The sequence below is a fragment of the Ovis aries genome, chromosome 6, assembly GCF_016772045.2.
Source record: "Ovis aries strain OAR_USU_Benz2616 breed Rambouillet chromosome 6, ARS-UI_Ramb_v3.0, whole genome shotgun sequence".
NCBI classification, from domain to species: domain Eukaryota; kingdom Metazoa; phylum Chordata; class Mammalia; order Artiodactyla; family Bovidae; genus Ovis; species Ovis aries.
This window is the reverse complement of record NC_056059.1, coordinates 87,234,181-87,248,097: the sequence shown is the minus strand read 5'-3', so window position 1 is coordinate 87,248,097 and position 13,917 is coordinate 87,234,181. Positions and strand designations below refer to the sequence as shown.

General features: G+C 41.4%; 1 protein-coding gene across 7 annotated transcripts in view; it reads right to left on the bottom strand.

Moving 5' to 3' along the window:
- SLC4A4 (solute carrier family 4 member 4) overlaps positions 1-13,917 on the bottom strand; it is a 370,587-nt gene that overhangs the window by 303,237 nt on the left and 53,433 nt on the right. For 4 of the 7 annotated variants that reach the window (XM_060417184.1, XM_060417185.1, XM_042251501.2 and 1 more), the window contains exons 1-2: positions 11,741-11,919; positions 11,331-11,404 (exon numbers count right to left, since the gene is read on the bottom strand). In XM_060417184.1, coding sequence (XP_060273167.1) covers positions 11,331-11,404; positions 11,741-11,868 — 202 coding nt within the window. In that variant the 5' untranslated portion in view covers positions 11,869-11,919. Of the gene's footprint in view, positions 1-11,330; positions 11,405-11,740; positions 11,920-13,917 lie in introns of those variants that run through there. The other 3 variants (XM_042251504.2, XM_060417186.1, XM_042251503.2) reach the window with 1 other exon arrangement.

Sequence of the window (13,917 nt, the reverse complement as noted above, 5' to 3'; positions counted from 1 at the left end):
CCTGGTAAAGTTAAGAAGTCTGGCTTCTTGTCCTAGTGTTCCAAATTACCATCAGCACTACTGCAAGCAAATCACTTTACCTGCTCAAAGGCTTGTCTCTCCATCTGTAAGGTGAGAACGCTAAGCTACATTATCTCGTAGATGCTTTTGAGCTCTAAACGTTCTGTAATAATTCTAAGGATTTTAATTGGTTAAGTATAAAGAAGCACAGAGGGGAAAGGCTAAAAGGTTTCCTACTATTTCTCAAAGTCCCTCCACAACTACTTACGATGGTAGTTTTCTCTTTGGGCCTTCTTCAAGCTCCTCTGATTTGACTCTTTCCTGACAATGCCACTGCTAAAAGACTGCTAAAAGCCACCAATCACCCTTTCCTGCCAAATTGACCAGTTACTTTTCGCTCCTCATCTACTTGACTCCAGACAGCACTCAGCACTGTCCATCACTGGCTCCTTGCTGAAAACAGTCTTCTCTTGGCCTCAGAAGACTTTTATGATTGCTCCTTCTCAGTGTCCAAAGCTTGGCATTAAAGAACACAGGCCAGTCCTCCTCCCACCCTTTTTTCTTCCTTTGGTAATGCCATCCATTCCTGCGGCTTTATTTTTTAACATTTTGTTTGGGGGATTTTTAAAAAATATTTATTTATTTATTGGTTTATTTGGCTGTGCCAGGGCTTCACTGCAACATATGGGATCTAGTTCCCCGACCCGGGATCAAATGCCGACCCCCTGCGCTGGCAGCAAGGAGTCTTAGCCACTGGACCACCAAGGAAGTCCCCCCAAGGCTTCAAATACTAGCTAGCTCCCTGGGATTCCCAAACTTCTATCCCATTCCTATCCTTTCTTTTTAGCTCCAGCTTGTGTGGCCAAGTACCTGCTTTAGAGTTCTACTGAATGTCTCACAGGGGTCTCAAAGTCAAAAAGCTGAACGCCTATCTTCCTTTACTACTATCCCTCCAGTGTCCCTCATCACAAATGGTATGTAAGTCCCCAAACTGCTCAAAGCAGAAATCCAAAAGTAATCACCCCCCCACCCGCACATCTTTCCATCAGCAAGTGCTGGCAATTCAACCCATCTTTTTTCTCCCAGGCTAAACCCTAAAATCACCTCTCAGTTGAATCTTAGCAACAGTCTCCCCACTTTTATCTTTGTCCTCTTGGGATGCTTTCTCCACTCATCAGCCAAGGAGATGTTTTTTAAAATGCAAATTTTGTCTGTCACTTTCCTGCTTACAACACCCTGTAGTGGCTCGCCAGTGCACACTAAATGAATCCTAAATCTTTAGCAAAAGTCATGAATTATCTGGGTTCCACCCACTTCTCAGAGAAGGCACTGGCAACTCACTCCAGTACTCCTGCCTGGAAAATCCCATGGAGGGAGGAACCTGGTAGGTTGCAGTCCATGGGGTCGTGAAGAGTTGGACACGACTGAGCAACTTCACTTTCACTTTTCACTTTCCTGCATTGGAGAAGGAAATGGCAAGCCACTCCAGTGTTCTTGCCTACAGAATCCCAGGGACGGGGGAGCCTGGTGGGCTGCCATCTATGGGGTCGCACAGAGTCGGACACAACTGACATGACTTAGCAGCAGCAGCATCCACTTCCGGCCATTCTCCTGGTTCATGTGGTCCAGCTGCATGGGCCTTATTTTCACTTCTCAAACAGGCCTACTCACCACTGGGCCTTCACACATGCTGGCCTAGGAGGTTTGCCGCCTCCTTGACCTAGCTAATCCTCTTAACCCTTTAGGTCTCAAGTTAACATCACTCTACAGGAGATACATATCTTGGTCTCCATGTATACTCACCCACAGGCATGATATACTCTCAAAATTATCATATCAGCCAACTTTGTGTCCTTAAATGATGATGAGTTGATTTGACAACACATTAGTTACTGACCTAATTGGAATATGTTATCACTAGTAACACATTTGCCTGGAAAAGCAACATAGCAGAGCTTATATATCTGCAAGTGTTCTTACCATTTTTATAAGCTAAAAAAATTGCTAAAAGCTTTGTCCATCAAAGTTAATGAGAAGAGTTAATGAAATGCATTCAGTCTTGTCCAACTCTTTGCAACCCCATGGACTACACAGTCCATGGAATTCTGCAGGCCAGAATACTGGAGTGGGCAGCTGTTCCCTTCTCCAGGAGATCGTCCCAACCCAGGGATCAAATCCAGGTCTCCTGCATTGCAAGTGGATTCTTTGCCAGCTGAACCACAAGGGAAGAGAAGAGTTAACATAATAATCAGCTAACTTGTTGATTATCAGATATCAGTACTAGCTTTAGTCAGGAAGCACTCTGCAGTCACAGCAAGCACTTGAGAAAGTGTTAAACACAAAAATAAATCACAGGCAAGGACCAGACCCAAAGAAGTTAACACCTTAAATTTAAAGGATTCATCCTGGGGATTTCAAATTAGTTTCTTTAGATGGGGAAACAGTAGAAACAGTGTCAGACTTTATTTTTCTGGGCTCCAAAATCACTGCAGATGGTGATTGCAGCCATGAAATTAAAAGATGCTTACTCCTTGGAAGAAAAGTTATGACCAACCTAGATAGTATATTCAAAAGCAGAGACATTACTTTGCCAACTAAGGTCCGTCTAGTCAAGGCTATGGTTTTTCCTGTGGTCATGTACGGATGTGAGAGTTGGACTGTGAAGAAAGCCAAAGAATTGATGCTTTTGAACTGTGGTGTTGGAGAAGACTCTTGAGAGTCCCTTGGACTGCAAGAAGATCCAACCAGTCCATTCTGAAGGAGATCAGCCCTGGGTGTTCTTTTGGAAGGAATGATGCTAAAGCTGAAGCTCTAGTACTTTGGCCACCTCATGCGAAGAGTTGACTCATTGGAAAAGACTCTGATGTGGGGAGGGATTGGGGGCAGGAGGAGAAGGGGACGACAGAGGATGAGATGGCTGGATGGCATCATGGACTCGATGGATGTTGAGTCTGAATGAACTGCGGGAGATGGTGATGGACAGGGAGGCCTGGTGTGCTGCGATTCATGGGGTAACAAAGAGTCGGACACGACTGAGCAACTGTACTGAACTGAACTGATACCCCTAGCCGTCTATGGGGTCACATAGAGTCGGACACGACTGAAGTGACTTAGCAGCAGCAGCAGCATACCCCTAGCAAAACTAGGAGATAAGGAAGCACCAATGCTGTTTCTTTGCACGAAAATCTGAGATTCAGAAATTAAGTAATTTGACAATGGCTTACTGCAAATATCAGAATCCTTAGAACATCTCTAGTAGGTGGAGAAGATAGGTGATTAACTGCACTCTGCATGAAGAAAACACAATCACACAAACATGATCAGCCTCATGTCACCCAGAAAGACAGGGCAGAGCCAAGAACAGAAATAGGTCCTGAGACTCCTGGTTGTCCACCACATTCTCTAACTCACAATACAGACTGAATTAAAGTACCTCAAATACCAGACGCTGACTGAATTTGCCAAATACATGTATCTATTGGATTCAACTGTGTGCTACATCCAAGACACTGTCTTTATCTTCCAGCAAGGATAGAATCACATTGCAAATTTAATAATCAGCTAGGGGGTAGGGTTGTGATTTAACTAATTCATAAAGTGTGTGACTCTGGCCCTCTAAAGCTGGTATGTTGGCTGATTTCACGAAAATTCAGACACTCCTTTTGATTTCCAGAAGTTTTGGGCTTGTCAAAGGTATTGAGTAACCCACCATTAAGAGGGAGTAGAATCACGTCCCAAGAGGGTTGAGTCTGCTCTCCTTTCAAAGTCAACAGAGTATCAAGAAAGGTGAACATGTTGGATCTAGCACTTAGGATGGCTGACTTCTAATTCTAACTCTTGGTAAAGGTAAGAACAATTCAGCAGCTTTAAAAGCTTTTGCAGCTATTCAGGGAAGGGAGTTATTTAAGTCACCTCTACTAATGATTCAATGGGTGTCACTCACCACCCTCCTTCCCTTCACCTTCATCCCACCTGGCAATCAGCAGCTTCAGGGGCACACTATTTGGAACCTCCTGTGAACTCCTACTATGGCAGGCTCTCACCTCAGTCCCCTACGTGCTATCAGCCAAAAAAGTGAAATGAAACAGAACAAAACCAAATCCCATCAGCATGCCCACTTCAGCAACGGGGGAGCCTCCACTGAACTTTATTCAGTTTTATTCTGCTCTTACTCTGCTCTCCCTCATCAGATCCACTTTTCAATTCCCAATGACTTTGAATCTTATAATGATAAAAATGGGGAAACACTTAGCTCAGGTTTGAATACTTAGTATTATTTCTATGCTATTGCATAATCTCACTGAATTGGCACCTAAATTATATAACAGCCAGTAGAGAACAGAATTATTCTAGTTCATGCTGCATATGGGGACAGGAAAAAAAGAAAAATATATACATAGTGTGTATGTGTGTTTATATACATTACATATATAATAAACCCTTGAATCCTCCTCACTGGTAGGAAAATACCACACACTTCAATCTGTTTTCCAGAAGGGCAACTTTGCAGGCCTTATTGTAATGGGCACACATTTATCATTTATCCTGTATGCAAGTATAATTAGTATATCTTTTCTTGGAAGAGGAGACAATTTCACAAATTAGAGGTAATGTCTATCGGAGAAATCTAACCATGGAAACCAGATCTCACACCCAGAGCCTAAAGGGAATCAGAACATGTTCAAAGAGAAATAGACAGCAGGCCTCAGGAAAATTCTCTTGACCTTCCTGGCTTGCCTCTTCCAAAGCAAGAAGCAGTATGTAAGTGTGGTTATTAGGAAGGCAAGAGATAGATGTTGGTAAAGATGAATTAAGAAAATAATGGGTTCAGGATGGAGGGGACACATATGCCTACAGCTGATTCATACTGATGTATGACAAAAACCATCACAATATTGTAAAGTAATTATCCTCCAATTAAAATAAATAAATAAAATTTTAAAAAAGAAAATAACAAACATTTTGGTAGTTCAATTTTTTTGGAATGATAATTACTGAAAATTATTGGTGAGGTTGTATCAATCAGAAAGTGAAAGAATAAGACAGTGATATAGTATAAAGTAGGTTTCCTCAACGGCTCAGCAGTAAAGAATCTGCCTGCAATGCAGGAGCCTCAGGATATGTGGGTTCAATCTCTGGGTCAGGAAGATACCCTGGAGAAGCCATGGCAACCCACTCCAGTATTCTTGCCTGGAGAATCCCACAGACAGAGGAGCCTGGCAGGCTACAGTCCATAGGGTTCCAAAGAGCTGAACACCACTGAAGCGACTTAGCATGCACACACGCCTTGTATAAAGTACTCCTATGCCTAATGTCAAGTACAGCAGCAACACTGTTTCTGGTCATTATTAAAACAGTTCTATGGTGAAGTGTGTTTGATTCTCATTGTGCAGAACCAAGAAATTCAAAATCCAAACTTTAAGTTTTGTTCTTCACTTATGCAATGCTTCAGCAATATAGCAAGTTTCAAACTTTTATTCCCAAACTGATGTTTAGTCACTCTGCCTTAACAACACATGAAAATTACAAATGATAGAGACACCCCAAAATCAATATGAAACAACTTGTCTCAAAAATATGAGCAGATACAAAGCTTCAAGAAAGAAACTCAACCGTAGACAAAATTTGCTGCAAGTGTATTATTTCAGAATTTCTGGATCCTTGGAAAACATGACTCAAGTACCAAGTTCAATTCTGCAAACTTCTTGCCATAAAAGAATGTAGTCACCTAGGACAGAAAGTGGCTTCCAGAAGGCTTTAGCCCATACTGTACCACCAGGGAATTCTCTACAATTGGAAAACTCTGAGAAGGGATGTCTGATTCCTGCTTCCAAACCCCATGGAATTATCATCTGATTTCCTTGAAGCTCAAGAAATCTATATACAAATACTTAACTTCAGTGACACAGCAGGAGGTGTCAGAGAGCTGGGTGCTGCCTGCTTTAGGACCTCTGGCAGGCTTCCTGCTGAGGCCATGACAAGAAAGAAGCAGGACGCTGGGAAAGGTCTGTGTGGGTTCAAAGTGCTCTGGGAACCCAAGCTACTTTTCAAGGGTCAACCTTTAAAACACCTGACCACACTTCCTCCAGGCTCGCAAACGTGTGGATACATTGTTTCTTTTAAGAAGGCTTTTCCTTCAGCAATATTTGCCCAAGTATTTCCTCTGTACACACTGTTTTCTGGGCAATTATAGAGAACAGGAGAGAGGAGGTCAGCAAAATGCAACCCGACACTTACATCCAGCGCTCAGAATAGCGCTGACCCCAACCAGCCCCTCCCTTCCCATCCACTAGGTTCTCATTCACTCCTTCTTGGCAATTACGTTTTTTGACCATTATAATTATTAACAAATGTCCACCAGGCCCCGCCTTTTCTTTAGAATACTACCTCCTCCAATACACATAAATATATCATCACAATATCCTCCAGTGAAAAATAGGTTTAAGTCATTATGATTTCATGTCTGTAAAATGTTGAGATCTTGACCTCCCAAAACACAAAAGCCACCAGTTCACCACTTCAGTCTCTCTCTTCAAAATACAAAGCAAAAGAAGGAAAAAGAATACGGTGGATGTGTTTATGGGGCTTCTTTTTCTTATCAGTATAAATGATGTACATACATCAATGACCTTTGCAAAATCAACTAGGATCATTAGACAAAATATCATCTCATTTGACTAAGAGAAGAGAAATCTCTAACTGAAAATTTAAACAAAGGCTTTAGAGGACTATATAAATCAATTCTATGTATGCTTCATTTCGTTTATTTACACATTCATTTCTTCACTCTTTCAACAAATATTTAGTGAATGTCTACTTTGTTCCTGACCCTGTCCTACTTTTTTACTTTTATTTCCCTAAAAATAACCTTCCTGTGAATTCCATGAATTTTCAACAACACACTCTCTCTTAATGCCTAACAGTAGACCTGGGAATTTGTAGAATTATTCTTCCATTTGGACAGATGGGAGCCCATTTCCTCTTGGACTAGGTTTTGAATGGAAAAGGAAAACCACTACAATATATCATAATGGTTTTGAGAGCACTGATCAAACTTCAGAAATGCAGACCCATTTCAGCCAATATTGTATTTCTGTACTTTATGTTTCCTGAGTTGCTGCTTAGGATTGATGTTAAGAAAAGGGCCCCTCGTCATGAAGTTAGAGTTGCCAAGGCTTGCCAGGGAGTTACCTAGCCTTGCAGAGCCAAGGCCTTATCTCAAAGGATAAGGTGGAGTTTGCTCTTTTCCCCCTATTGCGAAATACGAGAATATTAAGTAATCTGTTTATATCATACAGATCCAAAACCCTGGCTGACTTTTTAAAGGATAAAATATCCAGAGAATTTCCTCCTCTTTAGAAAAAGCTACCTGGGATCTTCCTCTCTCAACCTTGGTTCACCCAACAAAATTTGCCAATTTCCCCTAAGTGTGTTTGAAATGAAAAATCAGTCTTGTTCCTCATAGTGGACATTTCTGGGTCCCCTTGAAAAGCAAGGAGATCAAACCAGTCAATCCTAAAGGAAATCAACCCTGAAAATTCATTGAAGGACTGAAGTTGAAGCTCCAGTACTTTGGCTACCTGATGCAGAGCTGACTCACTGGAAAAGACCCTGATGCTGAGAAAGATTGAGGGCAGAAGAAGGCGGCTACAGAGGATGAGATGGGTTGGATGGCATCACTGACTCAATGGACATGAGTCTGAGCAAACTCAGGAAAACAGTGAAGGACAGGGAAGCCTGGAGTGCTGCAGTCCATGCTGTCACAAAGAGCTGGACCTCACTTAGCGACTGAACAAAAACAACTGGTAACATCAATGTGTCATCTAACAGACCAATTCTACAGAAATGCCTGGGCTGGAGCTGGAGCCTGTGGGTATAAAAACAAACATGGCATCTGAAATGTTACAAAGTTTAAATGAGTTTACCCATGGTAACCACTCTATGCCAAAAATATTAGCTTCACCAAACACACCACTGAAAGAGCAGACATACAAGCTTCTCTTTATTTTAAAGATTAAAATTGACACTTGGTTTCCTTTCTCAAGAGTATCTTTTTAAACCATTATTATAAATGTACAAGAGGCCTGCATGCTAAGTCGCTTCAGTCATATGCGATTCCATATCCTATGGACTGTAGCCCGCCAGGCTCCTCTGTCCATGGGGTTCTCCAGGCAAGAATACTGGAGTGAGTTGCCATGCCCTCCTCCAGGGGATCTTCCTGACCCAAGGATCAAACCCGCATCTCCTTTGTCTCCTGCACTGGCAACAGTGTTCTTTACCACTGGCATCACCTGGGCAGCCCGGTTTATCAGGCAAACTACAATGAAAAAGAGCTTTAGATCTTTAAACATATCCCACATAGATAAATTCACTATTTAAACAGAAGATGCCCCCTCTTCTGATTTACTCTATTCTTAGTGAGTTTGCAGCTGATGGTTTTCTACTGAGTTTTCAGAATGCTGATTAAGTGTCATGCCACCCACTGAGAGTAAAGTTGAACCAGGTGAATTGAGGGTGTGGTTGAAAGTCTCAGTCTGTCTCCCTTTCCAGAACTACAGCCTTAGAAAGAACTATGAGGCAGCATTTGACTCTTTTTGCCTTCAAGCTGAGATGAATCCAATCATCCCAAATTGAGCAACCTTAGAAAAAATTTTAAAGCATAATCATTTCAAAATAACCAGAGTTACTGGAGGTCACTCGTTTAATGGGAGTGCATCTTATTAGTGCAAATTACCTTAAAAAGCAAAGTTTTAAGTTCACCTTTACCAAGTGTGCTGCAATATACCTCAACCATATTTATTCCAGAAGCAAGAGAAATACTTTTTGGGTAAAAGGAAACATGTTTGATAACAGAAATGTTAGGTGTTCCAGCTCCTTGCCCTGTGAATTTCTGATCCTTAAACTAGAGCACTTACTTTGGACATAAATGTACCAGAAACTCAGCTACTTCACAACAAAAATAAGTCTTCTTTAAGAATACTCTTCTCCATGCAATTAAAAATATGAGATAGACTCATGTCCTTGAGAAAAATATTCCCATCAAAATCCTAATCAGAGGTATTGACAGTCAAATCAATTGTATCTTCATTCTCAACCACTGGAATCATGGTAAGCCATTCAAACCCATCTCCATTTCAACTTCCTTACCCTGTCGCCTAGAGTTACTATAAAATTTAAGTGCTACGACTCTCACCAGATGAAGCCAGGTGAGAAAATGGGAAGGTCAACTGGGAAGGCACTGAATTAGAAACAGCAGTTCCTAATTATATTTCATGACCTGTACTGTAAGGACCCCATACCGTTGGATGCCTCCACCAATCATGGCCATAAGCAGCCATCCTACATAGTCTCAGCATCCAACAACAGCAACTAGCTAAACAGGCTTTGAAAGCAATGTAACCAACCCACACTCCACTCAACACCAAAGATTCTCATTAAAATAGAAGTTTCACCAGAAGACGAAAACACACAAAATCCATACAGCAAGGTGAATCACCACAAAGCCAATCAATTTTACAGATATTTTGATCACCTTTGTCTTTTTTGCTTCTCCTTATCTGCAGATTTGTGTGCTACTCATTACATTGTTGTCTTAATTTTCTGCTTGAAAAATCAAGGGGAAAACTGCAGGAAATAAACTTAGTCAAAGTGTTAAGAAACCCATGTATAATATCCTGCTCCAGTAAAGCGCTGTCAATCCTACAGATATTACAAACTCAAGAAGTGATTAACATCTCCTGAGAACTTAGCTAGAGGGTTATTCTCAAGGAACATACTCACACACAGAGTACATCTCATCCCCAAGCTCTCACTGATTTTTCGACTTTAAATGTTCTGAAATGATCAGATATTTGCTCGGTCCTATAGTGTTTCGTATACTTATCTGCTATAACTTTAAGATTCTTATCTCCTCTTTGACACTGACTGGGACAGTGACAGGATGACCACAATGGAGACTCAGCATCAAGGGTTACAAGAATCTTAGGACAAAAGTTTTACTATTTTGCTTTCACTAGCTTGGCATTTTCCCACAGTCATGCTGTAAAAGTGCAAGGAACCCATAAAACAATAAGAACAAAAATATTGTGGTTTCCTTTTTCCTAAGAAACATGGGCATCAACTTCTAATTAGTCAGCCTCAAGAGCGTACATGCGGGAAGTGGGAAGGTGGGGGTGAGAGGAACCCACCCTCCGACACTACACAATCAGAAGAAACTCATCAAGGAGACGTAATGGCCACACTATTCAAACTACCCCAGGTGAAACAGGGGCATCACTTGCCTGGAATCTGGTATTGAGACTGGTTGAAGACTCACTCCAAAACACACAGCACCCACCTTCTTTACCCAACCCCACCACCACCCTGGTCCCAGTCTTTGGTAGGCATTAAGTAATTTACCAAACAGTACCAATCAGACTAGGGAGTTTCCAAAATACATATGAATTCATTCTCGGGTGATTTTAAAGGGTAGAATTTATGATGTGGTTAATCAGTAAGTTTTACTTAACTTTATGAATACTGTCTAAAACCTTGCTTGTTTTTAAAACTGTCATTATAAATGTTAGTAATACCCTGTATATCTGTGATGCCTTCACATGCTTATTTTAATAACTATTAATTAAACCCTGCCTTCTCACTATCAAATAAGTAGGATTATTCCCATATTACTGATAAGTCAAGAGACAAGAGAAAAGAAAGCATACTGAAAGCACCATAGTACCAGCTAAAATTTAACTCTTCTTTGGTTTTTAACTGGCACTGGGGAACATTAGCAAAAGAGTTCCTCGGGGGTTCTAAGTAAAAAAAGGAAAAAAAATACTTGTCCATCTTTTCCTAACAGAGATGCATCTGTAATTACCACTCTTTATATCCTCAGTTTAGACCCATGCTTCTTGCAGCAATGGTATCATTCTCTCTCTGTAACATCTGCTTCTCTATCCTGCAGGCTACAAGGAAGATATTAGAAGATACTGCCAAATATATCTATATAAATCTAGCAGCCTCCTTGAATTAGTCATTGGAGTGTGGTTAATATAATCTGGCAAAATATTCATTTTTGACAGAGAAGCACAGCTAACATAGGAACCTGCTTCAAAATCATATCTTTTTTTCTTGTTGTTACCTATGCAGGACCACACTGATTCAGATTCTGACAGTCCAGTGAAGTTCTTAGAATTACTTTCTGTGCTGAAGCAAAATGTGGAGATGAAATGAAACTCCAGAGATCAACTTGGGTTTTTAACATCAAAATTATAAGACATATGCCATGTATGGGTGCTATAAAGACTTATGTATACAAATACAGACTTCCCCAGGCCCATCAAACTCACCTTCTACTTCTTCTTCATCACACACATGCTTAAGGAAGGAAGCCCCTCTGTCCAGGACAGCTTCATCCTCCATCCTATAGTAATAAAAAAGAAAAAAAGAATGCTCAGACTTCTCCTTGAGGGAGCCACTGGACGAAGCCCAGCTCCTGGGCAGATGAACCTGCAAGCTGCTGCTCATGTTAACAGGGCAGAGTCCCTCTTCCTTTGGTGTTTGCTGCTCCTTCGCTCCTTCAGCTCCTCTCATCGGGTGCTTGAGAATATGCCGGTCCCACATAGCTTCCGTTCTAACCTTGACAGGGCCCCCGCAGGGACAGGTAAGAGAAAATCATTTCAATCCTGGAGGCTGGATGTTGGGGGTTCTCCCCTTTGGGATCTGCCCCCAAAAAAAGATGAAAAGAAAAAAAAAATACCAAGAGAGGAAGTTTGGTGTGCCTGGAGTGCTCGTGATGGTCGTTTGTGGAAATCCAGCTTCAGTGCTTAGCTCTTTAAACACCCACTGCATAAAAATGTATACCCTCACACACACACACGCACACATGCACACCCACCCACACACAGAAAGCGACAGGGAGTTAGGCTACTGCACAGTGGGAGCCTAGCTTCCAGCCAGCCTCTTAATACCAGCACAGCCCAGTATTCTCTGTTGAGTGGCAAGCTTTGAGTCACATGTTGGCCTTACGGAAATCTGACATCTGAGGATTATCCAGCAACCCCGGCTTCGGCAACGGTCACATATATATGCCCCCCATTCATTCATTTTCCACATTCTTATCACACGTCTCTGTCTATGTATATCTGTCCTGTTAACTCTTCCCTGAAGGGCATGAAGTGCTGCATTTTGTAACCATGTTATGCTGCCCTCCTGTCTCCTTACATAATAGGATCTACTCTGCAATTTCCTAGGCTAAATAAGACCTCAGGATCCATCCAAGTAATGACAGCGTTTGTACGGCCTCCCAATGCCAAATGTGTCTCTGGTTTATAGAACGAGGTAAGGTTGATTTCCATATTCGGTGACTCCTTTTCATTGCATCAACTTTGACATACAGAATTCCATGAACTCTATTTATAGTGAAAGCAGAAAGAACTCTCGAATTGCTCAAATGCTGCTACTGTCGTACCGGTCTAGAAACAAAGAACTTTCTCTGGGGACAGCTGCTCTATGTCATACCATACATGAGCCCCGCCAGAGAACCAAATGTTCACTCTGTATTCTATTCATCCAGTTATGTGCTCGGGCATTGAATACTGTGGGTCTGTTTTCCATATTGTCTTTGTAACTTATTCTTGTGCTTCCCATATTTGTTATCATCTATATGAGATGCACTCAATTCACTTTTTCTTCCTTTCTATTTCAGGAGCATTTCCATCTCACAAAGCAACCATCTGAGCTTAAAAAGTCAGAAATCTGGTGTCAGGGAGACACCAGTTTAAAAAGCCTATTCGTATCTGCATCACCTGGAGCAAAGTATCCAAATTTTTAAGCCTCAGTTTTTCCATCTAGGAAATGGGAGGTAATATCAACTATGTGGGACTGCTTTGAAATTAAAATCAGGTTAACACACATGAAAGCACTCAGTTTTGTCCCAGCACCTATTACATGTTTCATAAAGTTATGTTTCTTTCCTGTCTTCTTTCCTTTTTTTTTTTTTTTTTGCCTAACCTGGGTTGGTGAACAATGCCATAAAAAAACTCATTACTTTGGAAAGTTGAAGAATCTTTTCTTCTGGGATATGGCTCTTACGCACAGAAGTTCATCTTTTTCCTTTTCTATACTCAAACTAAAAATATAAAACTAAATGCAAACAGGAAATGGGTCAGCAAGCAGGACCATGGTAAAAAAGAAAATGCTGTGAAGACTTGAGAGGTCAAATCAGTTACCAGCCTCTATGAGCCTCTGTTTTCCATGAAAATTAAATTATCCAACATACTCACCAGTTCAGCAAATATTTATTTAGTGTCTGCTATGTTCCTGCCACTCTTGGAACTGGTACTCTTGGAGGGAGAGGAGCACATCTCTGAATAAGCCAGGCAAAATGCCTCAGAAACTAATAATAAATAGATGAACAAGATAATCTTAGATATCATTAAGTGCAATGCAGGAAAAAAAATAATAGTGGGCTACTTAGCATAAGGTGATTCAGATGTGGCTTCTGAGAAGGTGACATTTGAGCAGAGGCAAAAATGTTCGGAAGGAACCAGGCATTTAAGAACCCAGGGGCAGAATATTCCAAGCAAAGGGAATAGCAATGCAAAGGCCCTAAAAGGGGAAGAAGTTTAGCATGTTTCAGGAACAGAGTAAGGCCAGAAAGACTGGACAGAAGGATGGAAGGTCACTGGGAAGTAACAATGTGGAGGGAATCAGGGCCACACAGGCCACGGTAAGCAATTAGAATTTTAGGTGTTATGGCAGCCCCTAAGAGTTTTCAGATGGAAAGGGACTTGACCTGCTTTGTCTTTTAAAAGACCACTCTGGCTGTTATGTGAAAAATTCATGCATGCGTGTTAAGTCACTTCAGTCATGTCCAACTCTTTGCAACCCCATGGACTGTAGCCCACCAGGCTCCTCTGTCCATGGAATTTTCCC